The sequence below is a fragment of the Triturus cristatus genome, chromosome 7 (genome assembly GCF_964204655.1).
Source record: "Triturus cristatus chromosome 7, aTriCri1.1, whole genome shotgun sequence".
Classification (NCBI taxonomy): Eukaryota; Metazoa; Chordata; class Amphibia; order Caudata; family Salamandridae; genus Triturus; species Triturus cristatus.
In genome coordinates, this window is record NC_140590.1 from 1,720,615,812 (window position 1) to 1,720,643,222 (window position 27,411).

The 27,411-nt window shown below is 46.3% G+C and overlaps 1 protein-coding gene across 1 annotated transcript in view; it reads right to left on the reverse strand.

Moving 5' to 3' along the window:
- Positions 1–27,411, reverse strand: part of LOC146812891 (alpha-2-macroglobulin-like protein 1) — a 216,427-nt gene that overhangs the window by 48,947 nt on the left and 140,069 nt on the right. The window contains exons 13-21 of the mRNA XM_085615221.1: positions 26,227–26,452; positions 23,606–23,732; positions 20,971–21,092; positions 20,482–20,533; positions 18,525–18,599; positions 15,929–16,105; positions 6,204–6,285; positions 3,620–3,776; positions 1,558–1,632 (exon numbers count right to left, since the gene is read on the reverse strand). Coding sequence (XP_085471347.1) covers positions 1,558–1,632; positions 3,620–3,776; positions 6,204–6,285; positions 15,929–16,105; positions 18,525–18,599; positions 20,482–20,533; positions 20,971–21,092; positions 23,606–23,732; positions 26,227–26,452 — 1,093 coding nt within the window. The remainder of the gene's footprint in view (positions 1–1,557; positions 1,633–3,619; positions 3,777–6,203; positions 6,286–15,928; positions 16,106–18,524; positions 18,600–20,481; positions 20,534–20,970; positions 21,093–23,605; positions 23,733–26,226; positions 26,453–27,411) is intronic.

Sequence of the window (27,411 nt, forward strand, 5' to 3'; positions counted from 1 at the left end):
AAAAAGTTTATTTTATTAAAAGGTGATCACAGACAGAGTGGTCTACTGACACAAGGGAACCACCATGGTGGCCACCATTCAGGGTGAGTCTCAACTTGTGACCTACCTCATTAGTATTAATGAGGTAGGTCGGATTGTGACTCACTCCAAACTGGCATTGGCAAAGCGACCTATTAGTATAGAGGTCAGTTTGTTACACTGTTTACTGGTTGCAAATATACTGGTGGCAAATTGGTGAGAGAAAGGATTCATTAGGAAATATGAGAGGAATAAGTTATAAAATTGTTGTACCAATGGAAAGAGCAGCATATCAAGAAATAAAGACACTATCGTCCAAGAAAGTGAGAGAGGAGTTGGCCTAATGGCTAGGGCGGTCAACCTCAAATCTGGGGAACTGGGTTCGAGTCTCAGCAAGGACGCGCAACATCCTGTGATTCTGGGCAAATCACTTAATCTCCCCATGCCTAAAAAATTAATGTGTCCTCATGTAACGTAACTGTTGCTCGTGTAAAGCGCTCTGATACCTGATACCTTCGGGTCAAGTTTGTGCTATATAAAGCTCCTTTAAAAAAAAAGCATAAGAAGAAAGTGAATAGAGAAATAGGATTAGGTTTAAGCATAAAGCGATATCAAGGAAGAAAGGAAGACATTGTAAAAAGTGGCAAGATCAGCCCACTCATGGAGCCACCAAAAAGTGCCAGCAAGCTAGGTACACATTACTGAAGTACAATAGACAAATGAAGAGTCATGGTGGCAAATGTAGTTCACATACAGGGTATACAGAGCTGGTGTGGAAGGGGAGACAGCGTTTACAATGCAGTCATCACATCGCAGTTCCTTGACAACGTGGTCGTTACAACGACTGCATTGTTAGAATGCGCTGCCTTTACAACTCAAGTCATTAGATCGACTTGCTGTATTCCAACACCTTCCCTACTATTGCGCAGGCTGGAGTTGGAATAGTAAATTATACTATTCCTAAGTCCAGCACGCCCCCTACAGTAAGTCGATCTAATGACTTGCGTTGTAAAGGTATCGCATTCTAACAATGCGGCCGTTGTAACGACCGCGTTGTAAAGAAATGCGATGTGAAAGCATGAGTAGTAACATGCTATATTTGTGTGGCAGTAAGAAGCAAAAGGAGATGTGACTATCCAGTGAGCCAGAAAAAGTCCGCCTGTCTCTAATTAGTAAGAAAAAAAGGTAAGAGGATTGTTTTGGCCATGTGGTGAGGTCACTGTGGCTGTTTACGTAAAAAAGGAATTAGCCACATGGAAGCAAACCCTGATGAAGTAAAAACCTGAGGTCAAAGGCAGAGAGGGAAGCCGGAGGTTTCTGTGAAAATCTACTTAAATGTGGGGCGGTGGCTATTTTCTTTTGACTCTACCCAATACACAAACTGCATGAATGGACCTTCATCTCTACATTACACTGCACAATCTGGAAAGTTCATTATACAGTCCTTGACAGCATAGTAGGAAGTAGTATGGTGTATAAGTAGGAAAAACAGCAGGTCAGCGGTCACAGCAGAACAGAGGTCCCACAATTCATACTCACACTTGTAGGCATCCCTGTTTCCAGAAGTGCTATGGTAACGTAAGCTGAGAGGCTGATTTCATCATCCACACCACCCTGTGAAGAGGAAAGAAAGTGAGGTTGAGATCTTGTATGGAGGAGGAGCAAATTCACTGACACAAGGATTATTTAGGCAAATTGGTCCCATGGGTTTCCTCACATTAACGTGAACTCCACCCATCCAAATATGTATCGGCTCCATTTCTCTGTAACTAAAAGCCCGTTACTCCTGGGGTCTATACGGCACCAACAAGGCGGAAGAGCAAGTTATAAGTGACAGGAGCAGTCCTGCCAACGAGCCAGGGCTAGACTCTCTGTTATTTCCCTAGTAGGCTGCAGAGTAAGGGTCTGATTTCAGAGATAGATGGGGTGCTATGACACAACCATAAAGGCCCCCAAAGGCCTCTGCTAGTAGAGCTCTCCTGCAGAGTGGGGCTGGTTTGAACATTTTTCCAAGATGTACTTATGGTTTTTTACAGTATGAATCAGACACTAGATTCATAGCAAACTCAAGCTGTTTTTGCAAACCCCATGCAGACAGTGGGCTATATGACAATGACAAAAGGCTATATTTTGGCATATGGGCTGTTCAGATGATTCACTGCTACCCACAAAAAACAGGTCAATAACCTCTCCTTCAATCTATAAACCAAAACCTATTTCTGAAAAACTCTGCAGCCAATCAGAAGAGGCATCAAACCAGCTGCTATCACTCAATCGCAATCAGGGTATAAGCCCCCTAAACGTAAAGGCCTGAGCAGAAAAATTCTGCAAGCTTTCAAAAGTAAATTCAACTTCACCTGCTGAGTCCTATAGTGTTCCAATATGTTTACCATCATTCTTCAGCCTTTACATGGAGGCCCTTATTCACCTATAAAACTTCACTTACATGGTGATGGCATACAACACTTCTTGAAAGCTTATTGTGCTTCAGACATTCAAAACTTCAAACAGTGCCTGCACCTCATCCAGACTTGGATGTCCTGCACCTACTTCAAAATCCACCCCATCAAAACAACCAATTCCCTTCTAAAAACCAGGAACAACAAGCAACAACTAGTCTAAACCTGGCTTAGAGACATGAAGCTGCTCGGATTCTAAACCAATTTTTCACCCAACACCAAGTCACTTAGAATCATCGAAAACACCAACTTCCCCCTCAAGGAACACATTGCTGGAAAAATGAACGCAACCTATACCAGTTCTCTCGACTAGCAAATGTGGTTTTTTTTATCCGTTATGAGACTCCAGCACTGCCATTGAAGACCTCATACAGTTGCATGTGGATGGTGGCTGCACCCTGTTCCACAGAATCTTTACTCGCCCACCTTAAGGTCATGTTACATGCCTCCGCATGCTCATCTAGGACCTGAAGACACATGAACACATAACCTCCATCAGGATGGTGCTCCACTGGCTGCCCCTGCCGACCAAAACTATTTTCACAACCATCTTCATCATCTAGAGCAATTGCAACTGGCACCCTGCCCGTCTAGCCACCAAGTGCACCATCTCTGGTGGCGCTTAGGAAAGATCTGAAGGGATACCTCTGTAAAGATAACTACATAGCAATGCAGTAACCGCCCATTCACGCTTTCAGAAACCAGGTACCCTACAACCAGTCACTGAATGTATATCTGCATTTGACCCTGTATAGTGCTCTGCAGCATTTCATAAGTTTTGCGCTATACACACACATATGCAAAAATACAGGACATAAGAATTTAGGTTGTGTCATGACTATTCCATCTGTGAGCCAAGCTCTCCTTTTTTTAACATCCTCCATGTCCTTCAATGAGTGTGGACTTTGCATGACTTAAAACCTGCTCAAGATTTACAAATAAGCGGTCTGCCTCAATGAGGACTTTTCCGCACTGAATGAGGAATTGGATGCTATAACATCAGTAAATTGAGCAGTAGTGCTAATAAGCGAGCAGTGGATTGAACCTGAATGAAGAAGAAGAAGACCACCTTCAGGAGTAAAGATTCATGATTCTCTGGCCATAAGGCGTTTTTGTCTGAACATGAAGTCAGAGTTTCTTACCTTTAGCGCTTGGTGCAGGAGTTTGCCCTCATTGCTGAAGCTGCCAGTGGGGGTCTGGATTTTCTTCAGCCACCTTACACCTTCATTAATATGTTTCACGTCAATGGGGATGTATGCCTTGGCTGCGTGAAAGCACTTAACAACGAAGGCTGTGAGCCTGTGGAGGAATACAATGAGAAGATTGAGAACCCGGGAGAACATCTCAAGGGATGAGATGAGGGCAAACGGAATGACAGAGAGGGACACAGTTGAGAAAAGGAGATGAGAGGGACATAAAGAAAAAGTAAGAGAAGAGGGTGAGGGAATGAGAAACAGCGGGATGAGAGTGATTGACAGTAAGTAAGGGAGAGTACAGAGTTGGTATTATTAGGGTCTTCCTAGCGGCTGCAAGGGCCTCATGGATGTAGGTGATCCCAAAAGATATTTACTACCTACTTCATATAAAAATCAATTTTCTGCCACTTTATTTTGTTTATTGCCACACCAGCGCATAGTTTATATGAAGCAAGAGCCAAATTTCATAAATATACCTACACTGATTGACTTAATAAGAAAAATATTTTCGAGGTCCAAAGACAATCGTGCTAGCTCAGTCTTTCTGCTTCCCCAGCTGACAATATGAATATTGATATTAAGAAAGCTACAAAGCCACAACACTGTTGTAACAAGTGCAAGACATTTTGTCACCTAAGGGTAGGCCACAGCAACCATGCCCCTGCTGTCTACCCAGATGTTATAATGCAAGAAAGAGGAACAGCATCTCAAGAGAATATTGCATCACTGTGGACCTGGGTAGTCACAAAGAAAAGGCAACATGCGCCCTAAGGCTGCATGCACCCTCTGTAGGAGGGGGGCAGAGAACAAAGCTCAAAGCTGAAACGGTTACCTTGCAACTACTTATTTTAGGTAGATGAATGAAGGATTACCAATCCAGCAATCCATTTCTTCAAGACTATTATTCTCTTCGGACATTTTTAGATGATGCATGATGCGTTAAAAGCTTTTGACACCATGTCCTACTTGAAACTCTCACCTTGGGAGCTACACATGGCTGTATACTTGTTCATATAATGTTTACACATGGATCCTTACGAAGTACTAGTCAGTTAATAAGACATTAGTACCCTCCAATATACTCATTGCACCTTTTACACTGGCTAACAACATGCTTACACCCTTGCCTCTAAGTACTTCAAACATGGATACCAGACATTTATCTGAAACTCAACCCACTAGTTTGTTAAGACTAACAGAGGGAGGTAGGACTCGTAATGGCAAAGAATATCGTGGGCACAATACAGAAGGTCAAAATATCAAAAGGTAAGATTAGATTTTCTATACCTAGCTCCACATATATGTACCTTGAATATATATATACCTTCAGGGTGCATAGAAGTGGAGTTAAGAAAGTAAATCTATACTTTCTCTATATGTACATACCTTTCAATATCTTGTCCCGCAATATTCTCTTCATGATATTAGTGTATTACGATATTCCTAGCTTCAACATTCCATAGTACAATCGTGGAGGGACAATGATGCCGTCTTATGAAAGAGCCACTCATGTTTATAAATTTACATGGCTTTGCCTCCAGAATCTAACATCTACCTCTAATATTTGGGCCTTATCATTGACCTTTCTCTGTGCATAAAGGACTATATCAAGCAAAGAGAAATTAAAGAATAGTTCCAGTGTACATAACTGTGCAATCAAGTCCTAATTTCTCCTATGAACTTCTGGACCACGGTCCAGGACCTCCTCTTTTCACACAGAGGAGGGAGACAACACTCTGCTCACTCGTGTTCCAGTCTCATTACTGAAGATAATTAAAGCTGGTCTCAAAGTTGTATTAACTAAATAAACAGCAAACGTAAGTTCTAGCATACTCCTCTACCCTGAAAAATGGTATTGGCTCCATATAACTATAACCTCCTTGAATGTCTGTTGTGTGACCTGTGGGGCACTTCACTTAAGTAAAGCTGACAACCCTGCTTCGAAACTCAATGTTTCTGGAGGTGCCTCCACTATCAGAAACACTTCAGTGGTCAGTCTGGCAGTCCAAAACAGTCCCAAAGGATGCACACACCCAAACAACTTCTCTGCACATGGACATAGACTCTGGAACAACCTCCCTTTAACAATAGATATGTTCCCCCAATGCAAGAAAAGTCTCAAAATACACCTTTTCACAATCTTTCTACAGTCCTAGACTGCATCTCCTCCCTCTCTGCACCATCCCCACTTCGGCCCCTATGTTTCTGATCCTTTCTCTATTTGTGCACAACTATCTTCTCAGCCCTCATTGTAAAGGTACCGCCCATCCTCACTTGCTGAATACATATTTGGTTACCACATATATCATTGTACTCAAGTTTGGGGCCAGGTTCGTTGCTTAACCCCTTGTGTGCCCATGACGAGCTGGACTCGTCATGGGCCGCGGTTGCGCTGTGCCCATGACGAGTCCAGCTCGTCATGAACCCCGTCCGCCAATGCAACGCCCGGCAGAGGGCGGGGAAAGGGCGTGGCACACAAGGGGTTAAACCCCTTCCCCCAATAAAATAAACGAATCAATGTGTAACTTACCACGTATTCCCGGAAGAGTCGCTGCTGCCGAAGGCGCTGTAGGAGCCATCAGGATGCTTGTAGTTGAGCTCACGTTGATAACCTGAGGGCACAAAGACAAGGGTCAGGCAGTCATTTCTAGTGAATGAGGGACATCTGCACAGACCTGGTCCTGTCACTTTATTGAAGAGCATGTTTTGGTGAAGGGAGATATGTAATGCTAGTGATCTTCAGCCAATATTCTTTGCGTAATCTCACACTCATTTTGCGATTCGGAAGAGGCATTGATAGATATGTGCGATGGCCTTGTAAGAGCAGGGGATTCAGGAGTAGGAAGTGCTCCCACTGGCACACTGGAACAGACTGCACAGCCAGCCCATGGAGAAAGAACAGAAAGCTGGATTTCGAGAATGCATTCTTGTACTCTTGCGGTAGCGTTTTGGAAGAGGAGACCTTGTACTTTGTCCTTGGGATGGATTGGTGGTAAAATCTCCAATAGAAAAATAAACACGTCCAAAGCCTATTCACAAACTGCTTTTTTAGTACATTTAGCAGTACTATAGTAGTAAAGTACTACAAAAAGCAATTTGTATACCTGCATGCGGTGGTCTCCACCTCTCCTGTCTTTTCGTGTACAGAGATCTCAGCCCCTACTGTAGAGATCTCCACACATGGAAGTATATGTTTTAGTAGTACATGTGGGAGGGACAGAGGAAAGTATCTGAGAAATGGAGAATACTTATGATTAAAGGGGTGAGTTTATGGTAGGAAGAGTAAGCCCATTGCTCTTCACAAACTGCCCTTATACAGTTACTACAACCAAATAGTTGTAATTGCACTCCAGCTCATAGCTGGAGTTAGTGCAGCACCTCCCATGGCTAACACCTGGTACTGCAACACATTCCTATAGATAATATTAAATGTCTATATTTTATAGGACCTAATTCGAAAATAAATTCATTAAATATTTAGAAATATGAATAAATGTTATTTAATGCCAAAAGGTATATACATATAATTATTATTTAATTTTAATACATGTAACAAACCTTTTTAATGTAAAAGTTAATGTAACATTATTATCTATTATCGTAATGTTACATTACGATCGTTTGTTAACTGTTTTGCCTCCGTTTTGACCTGCATTGTTGCCTGTATTTTTTGTACCGTTTTCTTCTTCGTGTTTTGCCCTCCATTTGTGCATTTGTGCTTGTCTCCTTCCTGTTTGCCCGCCTACCTCGCCGCCCTCCGCTCTCCCTCCCCGCTTCCCGCCACCGCCATTAGCCCCGCCCCTTTTCTCTTCTGTTCCCTCCCCGCTCCCGCCTCCCAGCTGCTCCGCCCACCCGCGCACTTGGCCTTTAAATGGCGACCGTGCGACGCAGGTGAGTGTGACCCACTTGTGGGACACCCCCGCGCCGCACGGCCACCAGCTGCTGCGTGTGCCCCAGTGCCTGCCTTCTGCCTCAGCGCCGGCCTCGCTGCCGCCTTGAGCGCTCCCCTTTGGTTTTCGCCGGTTTTTGACCGAAATTTGTGCTTGTTTTCTTTGTATGCCGTATGATCGTTTGTTAACTGTTTTGCCTCCGTTTTGTCCTGCATTGTTGCCTGTATTTTTTGTACCGTTTTCTTCTTCGTGTTTTGCCCTCCATCTGTGCATTTGTGCTTGTCTCCTTCCTGTTTGCCCGCCTACCTCGCCGCCCTCCGCTCTCCCTCCCCGCTCCCGCTTCCCGCCACCGCCATTAGCCCCGCCCTTTTCTCTTCTGTTCCCTCCCCGCTCCCGCCTCCCAGCTGCTCCGCCCACCCGCGCACTTCGCCTTTAAATGGCGACCGTGCGAACGCGCAGCGGTCACGCGCAGTGGGCGCGCCGATTGTGCGCCGAAGGCGCGCCAAAGGTAAGCCCGTCTGCGCCCGTCCGCGACCGGATCGCGTCCAGCGCCAGGACCCCTGGCCCCCGAAGACCCCGACCGACCCGCCTGACGTACTCCGCCGCCACCCTCACCGCACTCAACACCGGCCGACTCCCAGAATGCCATCAAGCCACTCCACAACGTACCCACGGACCTTTCAGCTGCCACGCCTGCAAGTTCTCCTGCATCCGGACCAGCCTCGCACCAGCACCCGCCAAGTCGAACACCAGCAGCACCCACCTCAAGTGCATCCTGCTCAACACCCGCTCCGTCCACAGACACGCCATCGAACTCTGGAACCTTCTAGACGCCACAGCCCCTGACGTTGCCTTCCTCACGGAGACCTGGATGAACGCCTCTTCAGCTCCCGACATCGCCATCGCTATCCCAGAGGGCTACAAGATCGTCCGGAGGGACCGAAACGCCAACCAGATGGGAGGAGGCATCGCCATCATCCACAGGAACACCATCCGTCTCACGACCAGCACCGACAACACCCTGACCAGCGCCGAACACCTGTATTTCCAGATCCACACCAACCCGAACACCACCCTCAGAGGCACCCTGATCTACCGACCCCCTGGACCACGCACACAATTCAGCGAGGACATCGCCGACTTCGTCAGCCCGCATGCCCTCCCCTCCGCTGACTACATCCTCCTGGGAGACCTCAACTTCCATCTAGAGAACAACAACGACCGCAACACCAGCACCCTGCTCGACAACCTCGCCAACCTGGGACTCAAGCAACTGGTGTCCACCCCCACCCACCTCGCCGGACACACACTCGACGCAGTCTTCTCTTCCAGCACAGACATCGACTTCAGCCACGCCACAGAGCTTCAATGGACGGACCACAGCTGCGTCCACTTCACCTTCAAGAGAACAACGACCCACCAACACCAGCAACAGGCCGCCCACAGAAGCTGGAACAAGATCACAGCAGACCAGCTCGCCACCTCCCTGAGCCAGCACCCTCCTGCCAGCTCAGCGAACCCCAGCCAGGCCGCCGACAACCTCACGAAGTGGATCAGCAACTGCGCGGACGAACTCGCCCCACTGAGGACCCCGCCTAGCAGACCCGGCAGCAAGAAGGCTCCATGGTTCACCGACGAACTCAAGAGCTCCAAGAAGAACTGCCGAGCCCTCGAGAAAGTCTGGAGAAAGGAACCGACACCGGACAACAGGACCTCCTTCAAACTTGCCACCCGGAAACACCACCAGCTGATCCGCGCCGCCAAGAAAACAGCATTCAAGGACCGGTTGGACAACAACGCACACAACTGCAAGGAACTCTTCAACATCGTGAAAGAGCTTTCCAACCCCAGCGCAGGAAACAACGACATCACCCCATCGCAAGACCTCTGCAACTCCCTCGCTTCATACTTCCACAACAAGATCGCGGACATACACAACAGCTTCTACAACCAACCAACGCACACCATGACCGAACAACCACCCCCCACCACCACCCTCCACGCCTGGACTCCGATCAGCACCGAAGACACCATCCGCACGATGAACTCCATCCACTCCGGATCACCGACCGACCCCTGCCCTCACCACGTCTTCAACAAGGCCGACGCTGTCATCGCACCCCACCTGCGAGACATCATCAACACATCCTTCGACACCACCATCTTCCCTGAGAGCTGGAAACACGCCGAACTCAGCGCTCTACTCAAGAAACCAACAGCGGACACCACCGACCTCAAGAACTACCGCCCCATCTCGCTCCTCCCGTTTCCAGCCAAAGTCATCGAGAAGACCGTCAACAAGCAGATGGCCGCCTTCCTCGAGACGAACGGATCCCTCGACCCCTCACAGTCCGGCTTCCGAGCCAATCACAGCACCGAGACCGCCCTCATCGCCGCCACCGATGACATCCGAGCCCTGATGGACAATGGAGAAACAGCGGCCCTCATCCTCCTAGGCCTCTCCGCGGCATTTGACACGGTCTGCCACCGCACCCTAGTACGGCGCCTCAGCAACATCGGAATCCAGGACAAGGCGCTGGAATGGATCATCTCCTTCCTCGACGGAAGAACACAGAGAGTCCGCCTACCACCGTACAAGTCAGAGGCCTCCGAAGTCATCTGCGGCGTCCCTCAAGGATCATCTCTGAGCCCCACCCTCTTCAACGTCTACATGAGCCCCCTTGCGGCCATCGTACGCAAACACAACCTCAGCATAATCTCCTACGCCGACGACACCCAGCTGATCCTCTCCCTGACCAACGACCCCACCGCCGCCAGAGCCAACCTGCACGAAGGGATGAAAGAGGTAGCCGAGTGGATGACGACCAGCCGCCTGAAACTGAACTCGGACAAGACGGAGGTCCTCATCCTGGGCCCCTCACCCTCCGCCTGGGACGACTCCTGGTGGCCTCCCGACCTGGGCACCGCACCCAAACCGACAGACCATGCACGCAACCTGGGCTTCATCCTGGACTCCTCCCTCTCCATGACCAGGCAAGTCAACAACGTCTCCTCGGCGTGCTTCAACATCCTACGCATGCTACGGAAGATCTTCTGGTGGATCCCCACCGAGACCAGGAAAACCGTCACCCAGGCCCTCGTCACCAGCCGACTGGACTACGGCAACGCCCTCTACGCCGGTACCACCGCCAAGCTCCAGAAGAGAGTCCAGCGGATCCAGAACGCCTCAGCCAGACTCATCCTCGACATCCCACGAACCAGCCACATCTCCGGACATCTGAGAGACCTTCACTGGCTCCCCGTCAACAAAAGAATCACCTTCCGCCTCCTCACCCACGCACACAAAGCCCTACACGACCAAGGCCCGAGATACCTCAACAGCCGAGTCAACTTCTACGCTCCCAAACGCCACCTCCGATCAGCCAACCACGCCCTCGCCGCCGTCCCCCGCATCCGAAGAGCGACTACAGGAGGAAGGTCCTTCTCCTACCTGGCCGCCAAGACCTGGAACTCCCTCCCGACCGACCTGCGCCTGACCCAAGACCACCTCTCCTTCAGGAAGACGCTGAAGACCTGGCTGTTCGAGCAGTAGCGGCACCCCAAAACTGTGGGCCCCAGTGGATGTGACTGAGTCCAGGGAGGAGAAGCTCAGTTTTTCCGGGATTTAGCTTCAATTGATTCTGGTTCATCCAGGATTGAATATGAATCATCACGGAATGAAATGTTTTGATGTCGTGGGGGGAATTAAGAGAAAAGATAATCTGAAGATCATCGGCATAGTTGTAGACAACTGCGTCCCATTTCTGAAGGGATTGAATCAGGGGCCTAAGGTATAAATTAAACAAGAGCGGTGAGAGGGAGGAGCCCTGAGGGACTCCACAAACCACGGGCGTTTTGGTTGCAGTGTAAGGGCCTAAGCGGACGGCCTGAGTTCTGCCAGTCAGAAAGGACTCAACCCACTTAAGGGCGGAGCCCTGGATGCCCGCTTGCCTGACACGGTGGAGAAGGATGTCATGGTCCACCGTGTCAAATGCGGCGGACAGATCCAGAAGTACAAGGGCCTGAGAGACTCCTGCATCTGCGTTCCTCCTGAGAGTCTCCAAGACTGTCAAAATGACAGCCTCAGTAGAGTGGGCAGGCCTGAAGCCGGCCTGGTTAGGCGCAAGATAACCAGAAGATTCAATAAAATTGGAGAGGCAGCAAGTGACATGAGCCTCCAAGAGTTTTGAGAAATAGGGGAGAAGGGAAATGGGACGATAGTTCGACGGTTGTGCAGAATCAGCACCGGGTTTCTTAAGGAGGGGCAAGAGGGTAGCCTCCTTAAAAGAACTGGGGACAATGCCTCTGTTGAGCGAGCCATTTAGCAGGGGTAGAACACAGTCAGGTAAGCTGAGACAGATACTCCGCAATACGGAAGGTGGACATCTGTCGTTAGGAGAGCCTGATTTCACACGGATGGCGAGTTCCGCCAGTGAGGGTGCGTCCAAGGTAGGGAAAGTAGAGAACGTGAGGGAATTGTCCGAGGGAAAGTTCAATATGAGTGACTTGGGTGGAGAAGGTATAGAGTTTTTAATTTTTTCGATCTTTTCCCTAAAATAGATGTTGAGGGTGTCACAGGCTTCTTGTGTGGGGGTTTGGGCTGGGAGAGTCCTGTCGTCGGTAGTGAGTTCGTTCATTACCTTGAACACCTCTTTTGATTTATTTACTGCGGACGAAATCCTGATAGAGAAGTGTTCTGTTTTTGCTGCAATGATGGCCGATTTATATTCCCTACGTGCAGTCATATAGGACTGCCTGGCTACGTTGGAATAATCACGTCTCCAGATACGTTCCAGCTGACGGGTTTTTGTTTTCTGTTGCTTAAGGTCAACAGAAAACCACCGGTGGGAATTGTGATGTCTAGTGGGGGGGAATTTGGTTAAGGGGGCATAAAGGTCACTGGCTGACTTCAGCCAGGAACCGATGTCTTGTTCTATTCCTTCGATGTTATCAGGGGAGTTAAAAGCTGGCCGAGTGTCGGCCAAGGTTGTGAGAAAGCCCTGAGAGTCGAAGGTACTCCATTTGCGTGAGGAGCCGCCGGCCATCAGGGGAGCAAGAGTCCGGCCAGCAATAGTAATGATGGTATTTACTAAGTGGTGATCTGACCAAACACAAGAAGAAATAACTGGCTGGGACAGGGCCAGATTACAAGTCCAGATCTGATCCAAAATATGGCCCTTAATATGGGTGGATTGGGTGACCTGTTGGGTGAGGTTTAGGCTAGTAAGAGTCTCAAAAAGCTCTAAAGCATGAGGTCCGGCACTGATGTCATTGAACCAGTAATTTAGGTCACCTAGAAGGGCAAAACTGGAATGCTCCGTTAAGAGGTTGGCGAGGTGTTCACTCAGAATAGTGGAGAAAAATGGCATAGGGTGTGGAGGCCGGTATAACAGGAGGAAAGTGAAGGCACCAGTACCGGTTTCCACGCTAATAAGTAGATTGTCTACCTCTGGGAGTGGGAGGGAAAGGGATGAGATGGTGTCCAAACGCTTAGATATAATGGCTGCCACCCCGCCGCCGGGCCGGCCATCGGGGCGGTCGGCATGATGGATATAATAATCAGGGGGGAGGGCGGCCAAGATATCAGGGAGAGACTCAGACGTGAGCCACGTTTCTGTAAGCAGAAGTATATCGGGTCTATTATCCGTCAACAAGATAAAAATATCTTCAGCATGTTTCACTAAGGAACGAGTGTTCAAATAGGACATACTGATAGATGTAACATTTTTAGCCGGATTTGCTGTGTTTGTGTCTCGACCTGGAGAAGGTAGACCAGGGCGCATGAGGCCGGCAGTATGTGCACGACGGCTAGTGGTAGGGGACAGTGGGGGAGCAAAAGGCTGTAATTTTTTAAGCTCGTCGCGCGAGTACGTAATAAGGTGACTAGCGAGGTGTGCCCTAGGGCCCGGCCTGGCGCGGACGGGCGCAGACGGGCTTACCTTGGGCGCACCTTCGGCGCGCAGACGGCGCGCCCGCTGCGCTCGTCCGCTGCGCGTCCGGGGAATGCACATTATATAGGGGCGTGAAGGGGCGGCGTCAGGGGCGTCGCCTCAGAAAGGGGCGTGGCCTCCGTCCTCGCCGGGATGGCGGAATGAGCAAGTTTGCAGGTTCTCGGTCAGCGGCAGCGCTGTGGCAACAGCGTGACAGCAGGTAAGCACCAAGAGTGCGAGTACAACACAATTAGTAAAATTACAATACAAGTGTTTTTTTAAAAAGTCGAACACAAGACGCTCTCGGCTTCCGCCTCAAGAGCTCAGGTCTGTCTAACGCGCGGTGCTGGTTGGCAGTATTATTTATAGGGGCGGCTTCAGGGGCGTCGCCTCAGAAAGGGGCGTGGTCTCCGTCCTCGCCGGGATGGCGGAATGAGCAAGTTTGCAGGTTCTCGGTCAGCGGCAGCGCTGTGGCAACAGCGTGACAGCAGGTAAGCACCAAGAGTGCGAGTACAACACAATTAGTAAAATTACAATACAAGTGTTTTTTTAAAAAGTCGAACACAAGACGCTCTCGGCTTCCGCCTCAAGAGCTCAGGTCTGTCTAACGCGCGGTGCTGGTTGGCAGTATTATTTATAGGGGCGGCGTCAGGGGCGTCGCCTCAGAAAGGGGCGTGGCCTCCGTCCTCGCCGGGATGGCGGAATGAGCAAGTTTGCAGGTTCTCGGTCAGCGGCAGCGCTGTGGCAACAGCGTGACAGCAGGTAAGCACCAAGAGTGCGAGTACAACACAATTAGTAAAATTACAATACAAGTGTTTTTTAAAAAGTCGAACACAAGACGCTCTCGGCTTCCGCCTCAAGAGCTCAGGTCTGTCTAACGCGCGGTGCTGGTTGGCAGTATTATTTATAGGGGCGGCGTCAGGGGCGTCGCCTCAGAAAGGGGCGTGGTCTCCGTCCTCGCCGGGATGGCGGAATGAGCAAGTTTGCAGGTTCTCGGTCAGCGGCAGCGCTGTGGCAACAGCGTGACAGCAGGTAAGCACCAAGAGTGCGAGTACAACACAATTAGTAAAATTACAATACAAGTGTTTTTTAAAAAGTCGAACACAAGACGCTCTCGGCTTCCGCCTCAAGAGCTCAGGTCTGTCTAACGCGCGGTGCTGGTTGGCAGTATTATTTATAGGGGCGGCGTCAGGGGCGTCGCCTCAGAAAGGGGCGTGCCCTCCGTCCTCGCCGGGATGGCGGAATGAGCAAGTTTGCAGGTTCTCGGTCAGCGGCAGCGCTGTGGCAACAGCGTGACAGCAGGTAAGCACCAAGAGTGCGAGTACAACACAATTAGTAAAATTACAATACAAGTGTTTTTTAAAAAGTCGAACACAAGACGCTCTCGGCTTCCGCCTCAAGAGCTCAGGTCTGTCTAACTATTGCAACAACATCTACAATGGAACCTCAGAAATATGACTGACAGCCCTCAAAATCGGCAGAACCACTCAAGATCTGCACCCATGACCACATCAAGCCTTCTCTGAAAGCTCGCCACTGGCCTTCAGTAGAAGTTAGATTCAAATTCACAGGTCTGTGCACCATCCATTAAGCCTCCTGATGGAAGGGCCAAGAATACCTGCTGCAACTGGCTCTACACCGTACCCCAACCTAAACGGCAGATCATCGTCAACCTTTGAACAAACGGTGTGTGCTTATGAAGGTGAAGAACAGTGGCACATCTCAGGGAGTACCGGGCCCTAGATTGTGGAATACCTACAATCCCTTCTTGAGAACTGAACCTAATCATGTACAATTTAAGAAACCCCCATTGAGACTCACTTTATAACTGATCAGTGGTTACAACAAAATCAATGGATACAGGCTCTTCTCTTTTGAATGGACTCTAATCTCACCCGTCTCTTCATTACAACATATGTTGTGAGATTCTGCGGCACTCTTATGTAGTTTGAAAAATTAAGCAGCGCTTTATAAAACTAATAAATAAATAATCACAAGATTAATGCCTTAACAGTGATTTCTCATCAGGCTGGAGTAGACTTTTGGTAGAGAGAATAACAGTGTCTTGATTGTTGTGCTGTTGTGATCGGGCAGGTGTGGTCTTGAATAAATACGGAGCTTTGTGTAGTGCACCGATATGGTGAACACAAACTTGACACTCCAACTGAAATTCCATACTAGGCAGTGTGGGAGTTTTCAGGTTCTCATGGAAAGATAACAGGGCAGAATTCACTTCTGAACTATATGGAATGAAATCTAAGTGGGATCAATAGAACTAATGAAAGAGAGTGATGATGACACAGGAAAAGATGACCCAGTGAGTGATATCACTGGAAGTGGTTATACATGGAATACCATCATAATACATTAGGTCCCTTGTAGTGAAGTCACAGGAAATGATGTTAAAGGAAGCCACAGGCCACTCTGTCACTTACCTGAAATCAAGAACTCATTGGCTTTGGCTTTGGTGTCATCTGTCATCTGGCCTGTGTTCTGCAAGTACTGAAGGATGACGGTGATGGGAGCAAACTTGATCATGTTTTGCTCTCCGCAGCCAGAGGGCATAGCCAGCAGCTTGTCAATGTTGTTCATGGCCGTCCCCATAATGTCACCTGGAAACAGCGGGAGTAGATTGTGAAACGGGGAAAAGAAGGATGGGCACATAGAAAGTCGACGCTCTGTCCTACAGATGAGAACCTTTTCAGGATCGTCTGTAAAAAGTCCCATACATCACAAGATTTTTATAACTCATGACCTCTCAAACATTAAAGTCGTTTGTTCTGGTGTTGCTTACCCTTGATACACAACAGGTCCTATGGCTAAAACAGCCCACGGATAGCAAATTCTTTGCCTGCCCACTCGCCTGTTCACACTTTTTCCTCATCTGTTTCTCTTAACCCCAATCTCTTCATTTATTCTTATGTATTGCCTTTCTGAGACCATTTGCCCTTCCTCCTTTCCCTCGTATGTTTCCCTCTCCATCTCCCATGACCATGCACTCTTAATATGTTCTTTTCTGTGACCGGTTCTCATACCCCCTCTCTTTCTTTTCAGCTCTTTCTCACATGTGCTCTCTCACTTCCTCACATTCTTTCTTCCCCTTTGTATTTACCCTCTCGAATTTCTTTTTTCCTCCCTCTTTTCTCTGTTGGGTCCTGTCATGTCCCTTCTCAAAAGTCCACTTTCATTGCGGCTGTTCACAAACGATTCATTTCCACTTCGAACTTTAAGTTTGAATTCAGGAACCTTAGGAAATTGTGGTTTCGAGGCTACAAGCTCACATCGACTCACTACAGTAGCATCCATCACTGGGCCATAAAATGAAGGACCACAACTCAAAATCTTGGAAGGCATACTTAATGCTAACAGAAATGGCAAGGCAGGTAGCTTTGTCCTTCTTGATCCTGGTGTGACCTCTGACTCTGTACACCATGCTACACCTGTATGCCACCTATCTGAATTAGTAAGAAGTTCCTTCTCTACTGGCTTGCCTCCACCCTACCACCCAACCTCAGTAGCACAAACTTTGTCCATCCATGACTAATTTGTATCAGGTTTTGCCCGTAGTCCTCCCAACATGTCTACTATAATTGTTGCTTGGCAACAATATCTTCCGCCACCAATTCCAGATGAAGACAACTTTAGACCACAACCTTCTCTATCATCAAATGCTTATTTCACACATTTTAACTTTACAGCAGCAGCAAGAAAGCCCACTATCAAAACTCAGACCCTTTGGTTGAAGTCATCACATCCTAGGTACCTAAAAACCTACTCAAACTAAACCACTCTCAAAAATGATTTTTCTTATTTAATAATAAACTCACATCAACAGCACCACCATTGAAACTCCTTACTATAAAATGCCAAAGAATCTCCAATAGTGTAAGGTCAAAAGCTCAAGGGTTCCTCAGAACACATAAAGGACAATGTATACCCAGAGTAGATCATCAAACAAGACCCTCGACTCTTACTCCCATGTACTTGAAGACAACAGCACCTTCATACCGCACAGGGCTATTCATAGCCGTGACTGCTGCTGGCAAACTTTGCCTCAATTGTGGTACTTCCACTGCCACAGACCTACCACAACACCATATCTTTCATCTATTGATGATTGAGAAAATCACAGCCACCTTAGAGTCAAAACATTCGATCCTGTACGTCTCCACTGCATCCAGGTATCTAACACACCATCAAATGCATCACTGCAACAAATTGTATGTACTCTACAGCACAAACACTTGGAAAAGTTGGAAAATATGTCTAGGAGCAGTATTTTGTACTGGAAAGGTAGCCTTCCAGTGCAAAACATATGGACCGTCACCTACACACTCTTAGACTGTAGTGCAAGGCTGCCTAAAGTGTGCCAACACAGGGAAGAGAGATTACGCACGGTATCTTAGTATATATGGTGCTGTTCTGTCTGCTCGCTTCCTTTGACTCAATGCAGAGCAGCAACTGTTGCACTGCTGTGCGCCATTGCATCGAATCTAGTACATCTGGTGCTTGGTCTGTCTCTCACTTGACCATCCACTAACACTGCTAGAAGGTTGTGTTGTTCCTCTTAAATGGCGCTGGAAACAATCTTAAAAGACTTCTCTGAATTTTCTTTCCAACTAATCTGAAATCTCTGCCATTGAATGCTAGTTTCGGAAGGAACTGAAGCTCTTAAACTGTTTTATGTGGCCATTCCAAACTCTAATTCAGCCCCTACAAAATTGTGTATCCAAGGGACTTGATTTAGAACTTAGATGGCTTAGATGTTGTGCAACCCTCGATTCTTAATAGTTTCCGCATTGTTCCTGAACACATGACTCCAACTAGCCTGCCATCTACTTTCCATTTTTCCTCTGACAAAGGCTCTAAGATGATCCCAAGAGGACATGTTGATGTCTTAGAGCAGAGCTCTTCTCTACTTCGACGGAGAGCTGGATCTTAGTTGGTGCTGTGGGGTGTGTTGTCTTACTCGGTCTCTATGTTCGAAGAAGCTTCCAGACGCGGAGGCCTCAAGAGCCTCCGGTTACTCACCTACTACAGTGACCTCGGCTCTCTCCGAGTTGGGCACTGCATGAGAAGGGAGCATCAGCGATATCTTCTCAGAAGCTGCAAGGATTCAGAAAATGTTAAAAAGTAAGAAATAGAGATAGTGATATCACTTTATGGCGACTTGTCTTCAATCTATATTCTAGTCGGCTCATGTTTTGAGAAATGAATCACCTCGGAGGATCCATTCTAATGCACCATTCATTCATGTCTAATGTCCTCAAAACAATCAAGTCTGGTATTTACTTCTAGGCCTACATGAAATTTGCTATTCCGGCATTATCTTGTGTGATTTCAGTCATTTTTCATCACTCTTATTCAGCGAAATTGTGAATATTTAATACCACATTGTGTGATTATGCACCATTCACAGTAAAAAATGTACAGCCAGAGCATGGAAACAATGCGATCAACAGAATGCGAAGGACTTTTGTTCAATGTGCGAGTGTCTTCTTGTGCTATTTTGTTCAGTGCAGAATGTGTCCTCATGCCCAAAAATGGAAGCCAAAACGCATTTTGTGCTAAAATACAGCACTGAAGGCAGTTTTGGAATTTCACATAATTAACTGCAATTTCACCTAGTTTTTCCAACATTACATGCAATTATGCATTTCAGATCTTCATGTGTAACTCTTTCAAGACAGATGTCATATACTTTCCATCCTCTACTGCACCCATCTCTTTGCCATTTCCTATAAAGTGCCTCCTGGAATCCTCAAAATTATACCCTTTGCCAGAAATGTCATGTTCTCTTTAGAACTAGGATGGGTTTGGAACTTTTCATCACAACAGCTGCTATCAGATATTAATCCACCAAATATCTGCCCATTCATATTATTCCATGCGGCCAAAGCATTGCTAAATGACCTTGTCTTACTATATATGATTATTGAAACAGACCACAAGTGGGGCTCCCTCACTACGCACTCACTACGCACTTGCCCGGATCTAGTCCTAAGCTTTGCTCCCAGGCACACAGCTATCTCGCCCTATTGCCACCAGGCTCTCCCCAACAAGGGGTCTCTTCACAAGTCACTAACCATATATTGAACTTTACTCATGCATCTGACTCCCTTCCTACCACTCTGACTCTCTAAACCCTTACCTGCACCCTATTGTGCTGTTAATGGTTTTTCTTTCATGTGTATGCCTGTCTGTATCTGCCTATTTATATGCATTCTTCAGTAGCTGTACATTCATGCTTCTGTCTGCATTTGCTTCGTGTACGCTCAACATGGCTGGCCATTAGTCACCCATCTCCCTAAAGTGCTCTAGACATCACTGATATATTGTAAAACCTTTCTCTTTCAATGGTTATGATGGGACATAAATAATCTGCATGGCTAATTCTCAGCCCACTTGTTAGAAAGTAATGAATATCGGATCTAAGGAAGAGCTGTGGAGGGCAGTCCATTCACAAGTCATGTGCTGGGACAGAAGTGAATGCCTTGATTTAGGTCGAGATCCAATCACAGGACAGATGGGATTTATAGCAGACACACAACGTGTCTATTCACTGCCCACTCATTGGGGTACAATCAGTACTGTGATCTATGGACAGTCCATTAGCTGCGACAGGATCAATGCCGGGTATGATCTTAGATCTGGACACTGTCTCAATTTCTCTGCTTGGGATGTCAATCAAAGCTGGACTCGATCACAGCACATGCGCAGTTGTCCAACTGAGCTTTGAATTATAACAACTGATTTTGTCACACGTGGGTCATTGCCTGGTAAGTATATTTCACTCAACATTTTCTGAACAGTGAGCCGCACCCCTGGGTGAACCTATCACATATTGGAACCACCTGGTTTATTCAATGGGATTTTGTATCATCAGTTCACCATTAAACCAGCTGGCTCTGGACAGCCATTATTATCAGTCAATAGAAACCTTTAACACACCTGATAGGTCACCCAAAGAAAACAAAAGTCCACCTACCACCATTACACATGAGGGAGCTGTGAGTCTTCTCCTCTTGGACACCTTCAGCCTGCACACAGGACACAAACAATCAGGAAGAGAGAGGGTCATATTGAACCAATGGAAAAGAGACACATTCCTTCCAAGCGATACTTCGAAGCAGTGATGGATTGCTCTTGTCAGGGGCATCCTGCCACGTTGGTACCACTTATAGGCCATAGAGCAGAACCAAGCAAGGTTGTCTGTCATGTCAAGTGGCTTTTTAATATATAAATGCCCATATGATATTTAGCATCTCTGTGCAGAGTTAATCTCAAGGAGAGAGGCAGAGTTTATACTCCTGGCCCATGGCCAGACCTTATTACCAGTGAGGCTGCTAGCCAGCTCCCAATCCAGTGGCCCCCAAGAAACTTGCAGAACTGTAACACATGCCTCATAGAAAGCCAGATGTGCACATACCTGTTTCTTTCCCCTAACTCAAGGCTGCCATGTTGGTACTGGACTCACCTTCACAAGAAGGCCCTTCCTAAGTGTGTCTTTGCTTCCTTTCTCAGGGACGATGGACTTGCGCTCCCCACAGATTTTAGAGTCTGCAACAGCATGGGCACTGACTGTGAAGTTACTTTCACCTGAAGAGCAGAAGTAGAACAAAAACATGTCATCTGGGAAATACACAAATGCACTCAAAAGAGCTAAAGCTTGGCAGCCATCTTTGAAAGAAGCCTGACATCAATGACAGTTGCAGCTAGAGGTGGCCTCGATAATGGTCCTGAATCTTTCAAGTGTTGAGCCCGCAAAGTGTGCCTTGCCTAGCCCATGTTACGCTCCACAAAGGGACCTGATTAACGATGCTGGGTTTTGCTGGATGGACATAATCATCATAGCATTTATGTAACAATCCCTAGTCTACACTTTCCTGGCACTAGTCTTAGTTCCAGCTGTCTAGAACAGGTATCACTTAAATGGCTTCTGAAAGAAACTGCACAAGTACCTCACATCTCCAGGAGAAATGTCCAACATGCTGGACCTTGAACATGGGAAGGTAGAGTGGATTGTGTCTGAACTACTGGGTGATCTCCCAGAAAAGTATTTAGAGATGAGGCTGGTCAGAAACTGAGGCATTACATTGTATATTCAGAGAAACATCCAGCAGGTCTTGTTGAGAAGAATTCTGCCCTGAACTGGAAGGCAATGTAGAGCTTTTCTGGTCTTGGATATGGTTTGTCTTTTGCTTAAGCCAGTGACAGGTCTGACTGGAGTGTTTTGTGCATGGCTAGTTTACATGACTAATAAGCCAGGCTTTAGGAAATTGTAATAATCCCGCCTCGAGTTAATGGCTGCACCAACCATGAAGCGGTTGTGCTTGAGGAATAGGAAGGCCACAATAGGCCTCAATTTGTCTACTTGATACAGACAACTGCTGACCACTGCTCCCACCTGCTTGCATAATGTAATGCCGGCATCAAAAATGACACCTAGGCTTTAGAGACAGTCTTGATATCGAGTTCAAAAATAGTAGAAGGAGGGATTGAGCTTGAATCTTCCCTTCGTCTCAATGATAATAACCTTGTTTTTGTGCTGTTTAGTTGGAGGTCACTGGTACTCATACAGGCTTCTATCTCTTCCAGGGTTCGCTCCAGATATTTGACAGGTAAAGCACTGCTCAAACATTTTATATGGACCGTGTTATCATCAGCAAACCCTAAGAGCGTGTCCTAAAAATTTGGAATGGAGGTGGAAGGTAGATCTTAAAGAGAGAAGGGTGTATTGCAGAGCCCTGGGGAACACCACATGACAGAGGGAGGCATCTTGTGGATATGAATGCCCCGGAGAGATATTTTAGGTAGGAACAAGCCACATTCAAAGCCTCAAGGGCTGTAACATTAGGCCGAACAACTGCACGTGGTGAAGGCCTTACTGTGACATCAACAGTGCTTGGTGTCCTGAGAGAGGCACAATACAGCAGTCAGAAATTGTAGGCTGAAGCATGGGTCTTTACGTCAAACTACAATAATAGCGATTTAAATGAAATATTATTGGCCCTGCAAATCATGGCAACAGGATAAAACCACCACCTGACATAATTTTATAGGGAAAGAAAGCCCCACCTGGCACAGCACCAGCAATCTAGCTAGTGGTTTTATGCATAGGATGAACAGGATCTGCACTGAATTTATCTACCCTGGCATGGGTTCTTAGTCTAGATCTCAAATGGACAAATCCCTGAAAACAGATTTGTTTATCCTTATGAAACAGAAACTAGTTAAACAAACATGTGAGGAGGAGAACCTGGACTGGTTCTGTGCTACTTGGGGATGGCATTTACTAAAACAAGCCTTGGGACAAGAGAATCCTAGATCAAGGTTTGTGTATGTGTTGAATGAACTTTTGACTTAGGTAAGCAAAGCATGGGAGTAGAGATGAAGAGGAGCCAACACTGGATAAGTGCAATGAATGGGCTCTGTGTAATTGAAAACTGATGGTGGCTTAAGAACTAGAATGTAATGTCAATAGTATTGAGCACTTGACTCCTGCCAATCACATCCTATGAAGATAACATGAGGCAGATGTCCATGTCCATCTGGAATTGACCCAGATATGCTAACCCTGGGAACTGGCTCACAACCTCCATGCTGGATTTATGTGGTTATGGAAAATAACTTGGAAAGCAATTTTTTGGAGGAGGAGAGGAAGCTGAACCATTTTTTTTGTGCTGAACAAGCTTTTTGTACCTGAAGTGAAGGTGGAAAATTTGAGAGAGCTGGGTTTCTATGCCTCATGGCCTGGGCGAAATTTTAATTACACTAACATAATGTTGGGAATTTTGCATTTTGCTTGTTACACATACTTCCCGAAAATACGGTATTATCCCACTTTGCATACTTATGTGCCATTCCCAATAAAAATTAGCAAATGCATATGAACAGCAGAACATGAGTGGCTGTTGTTCCATTGTGCTTTGTTCAAAAGTGTCCTTGCACCAAAACTTTACACAAGGATACATGTTGTGCTAAAATATAGTGCAAAATGATGGATTTGCCTATTACGTAAATACGCATAATTTAATATCATTTTCCTGAAATGTCTTAGTTATGCAAATAAAATAACTTGAATTCCGCACACCGTTATGGGTTCTACTCACCAAGTGTTGTGGGTTTTATGTTCCAGGAGAAGGTTTTGACGTCATTTTCACACAGACAACTGGAGTAGGAGCAGTCCACGCATGGTTCCTCTTCAAAGTCTTGAGATTCGACGAGGGTCGCCACAATCTGCAACCAACATTCGGAGAGCAGGTAATGAAACTTCTCTCCGCAACACAAACACAACAGCACTCCTTCTCCTAGAACTTTCTCTGTTATTTTTAACAATTATGACCTGATGCCCTGGTGCTGGAAATGCAGGCATTTAGAAATGGGGGGGCTCTGATTAAGCATGGGCTCCATTTTTTTCTGAGGGGTGGGAAAGGTCAGTGCCAGTGAATGACAATGCCTTATGGTATGACATATTGAATGCAGGGATATCCCATCCCATGCAGGCCACCTAATACGTTTTTGATACTCCCTTTTATTGTGCTTAAGGGGACTACCTCCTAGTTCCTAAATTTGTATCTCCAAGATTCTGCAGAGGCTAAGTTCCACTCTCCATTTAGCTATGCTTGGGGCCTGGGCCACCCTCTATGGTTGTGAGACCTCAGCTGCCCTATGTGTTTTTTATATTTTCAGGCCTTGACCGTGGAGTATTTTATATATCAATTTATATCAAGTTCATGTAATATGTTTGGTGATGATATGCATGGGTTGAGGATGATGGTGCATTACGGTTCTTCCTATATGGTCCTGCCCATCACCTCCCAATATCTCTTCAACAAGCAGCAGACCATTTTGGATATTTCATTGCTGTAATATTCTTAAGGAACATCAGTGAGCATTGCTTGCTGGTTCTACAATCAGGCAAGGTGTGGTCAATGAGATAGTTTGGCTCCAAGTAGACCAATTAAATGCTTTGTATCTTTGGCTTGCTGTGGTCTTTTGCGTATTGGTGTAAACTTAAATATTGTCTGCCCAAGATTCAGCCATGCCATCCTACCTCTGTACAATGCAGAAGCTTTCGCCTTCAGCCATGATTCAGCTCACTGTAGGGTCAAAGTAGGACTTTATGTCACTAGTATATTAGGTTTCTAGCCCTGATATTTTAAGGCAAAAGTGAATGAAGGCTGAAGTTATTCACAAAACCTATTTTGGCACTAAGATTAGATTTGATTAAGAATGTTATATAGTGCAACAGCTACCCACTCGGGATTTCCAAACACTTTGAACAACAGGCAAGAGTGCTCTCGGCCCAGCTGGCTCAGAACAGACAAGTCTTTAATTGTTTACTAAAGATGGTCAATGAAGGGCAGAATCTCAGATGTTCCGGTACAGCGTTCCAGAGTTTTAGGCTGAGATACACAAAAGAGCAACCTCCTATGTGGGTTTGTTTAATCCTTCGAGCTGTACACAGAGAGGGGCTGCTAGAGGGCAGAAGACGCACAGGTTTATGCAATTTTATCAGGCTGATGATATGTTGAGGGGCAACCTTAGCCCCTGCTTTACAAACGTAACAAACAGCCTTTAACTGGATGTGTTTCTCCCCCCTCAGCCAGTGCAGCTTATGGAGTGGCCAAAGCATAATTTGGCATTTGGCACCTCCTGCATGCGTTTTACAGAGGATTTATCAACCCACAGATACAGAATGTTACCATAATCCAGGTGGGACAGAATGAGTGCCTGGAGAACCTTTCTTTGAGCTGATATAGGAGGAATCCAGATGAATTTCCGAAGCCATTTCAAGGTGGCGAAGCAGGCCGCTGACACCTTCACCACCTGAGGCTTCATAGAAATCTTGGAGTCCACTAAGAAGCCAGGTGAGTTGTTCTTCATCCAGAATTCGTTTTTAAACATATTTTTATTAAAAAAATATAGCTTTCCATGTAATAAGACAATACACATAGCAGTGGGTCAGCTGAGTGCTGCTAGTACAGTATACAGCAAATGTCATACCCTTAGGCCAGTAATAGTCCGAGGCACTGCCAGTGGACCCGCAAACCCCCCCAGTACCCCCACAAACCATACCCCTCAATCAATTAATAAATCCCCCCTGAAAGCCATCCATGCTTCATCCAGAATTCTACACGCGCCAGACAAGAATGCAATGACTGAGTTGTGGTCCTGATCAGTGTAGTGTCATTCCTTTGCTACTCTGCAACAAGCATGTTTCAGTGTGGACTGTTGTCCAGGGAAATGCCCAAAAATGTACCCGGTAGAGAGGGGATCAGATATTCAATCCTTGCATCACATTCATCTCTGGTCCCATATATTCTGGTAAACATTACTCGTTCTTTAGTTACTGGTTATCTTTTTGGTCCTCTTTTTGTTCTGTTTCTCTTGTCTTTGGGAGACAGTCTTTCGGTAAATAAACCATCTTTTGGTGGGTTTTATTCCCTCTTCACCTTTTCAGGCCCAGTGAGGTCTCAAAAGTGAGGTTCACATACTACATCTGTGAATGCAGTCATCTCCAAACCTCTTCTTGTGGATAATCCCCATTTCTACCAAATGAGGATATTACTAAAAAAACTCTCAGAAATTATTAATTTAATAGCCTGCAAATCAATCAAAGTTCATATTTCAGAGAGATATAAGCCACCAGTGATCTACCTGCCGCCTACAGATATTAAAACAGAAGACAGTAATTGTCTGAGATAGTGAGATGCAAGAACACTCTTACCGCAATGCAGTCCTTCAGGTAGTTGAAGACACTGGCCTTCAAGGAAAAAGACTCTCCTCGGACGACAGAGTAAGGCATTGTCAGATCCACAAAGAAAGGCTTGAAGGTCTTGAGGGAGGTAACTTGAGAGACGCCAAATCCATCGCTTGCCATGCAGAAGCAGTTGGCCTTCCATTCTGTTATGGTGTCTGGGACAGGGAAAGACATGTTCTTCTTGCCAGAAGGGCTATAAAGATAGTGCAATGAAAACTTTAATGAGTATGGAAAAAACAGAGAACTCCATATCATTGATGGAGCACGATTTTTTAATACAAAATCTGCTTGATGAATTCCCCTAAAATGCATGAATTTTAATCATATACCTAAAACTACTAATATAACACAAGAGTGTATAACAATGAGAAATGTGCCTAAGGCACGAAAGTTGATTTTCTTAGTTGAACAATGATGAGAATAAAGCTAACTGATTGTTATTCTGTCTTCCTAACTGCAATAAACTAAAGGACAAAGAAACAGCTTTTATTCTTCATGAAAGTAGTGGAGGTTTTTAGAAATAATTCTCTCTTTTGCTAAAATAAATGTAGGCCTCAGCGAATGTTTGTTAGGGGATGTGGTACCATGCTCCTGTGCTTTCTGCCCTTGATGAAAAAGTAACGAATACTTCCTTAGAATACAGAAAACTGTATAGTTCTTTCCTGTCTAGGCGAGAATTCTAGATGGCATGAATGTAACTATTGCTAAATTTACTATACAAATGTATCGAGGTTCTTCCTTCTTCCTCTCTGAAAAGTGGTAAAAAGTTTAGACAAAGCGTATTTAGAAATAAGAGTTAGGTATTGACAGAAGACAGCCACACCATGGTGTTTAGCCAATGAAAATATTTGTAGAACGTAGAGAAAGCAACATTTCAGCTGAAGAAAGGAAGAAGCATACTATAAAGAATCCTGTGGGAAAGTGCTCCTCGGCTCCTTCACAGAATGGTGAACTGTCCTGCGTTCGTGGTATGCTGCATGCCGTGCTGATTCCTGATTCTCTGGCTAACAGATCCGACTGCTCCTAAGAGACTTACCTGGAGACTTTGCACATCATCGGCTGGTGTTGCTGCCTTTACTATACTCTAACGGCCGTGGAGTTAGCCTTTCAAACTATTTGCACGCTGTGCATTAGTATTTCCTCTTGTAAGTG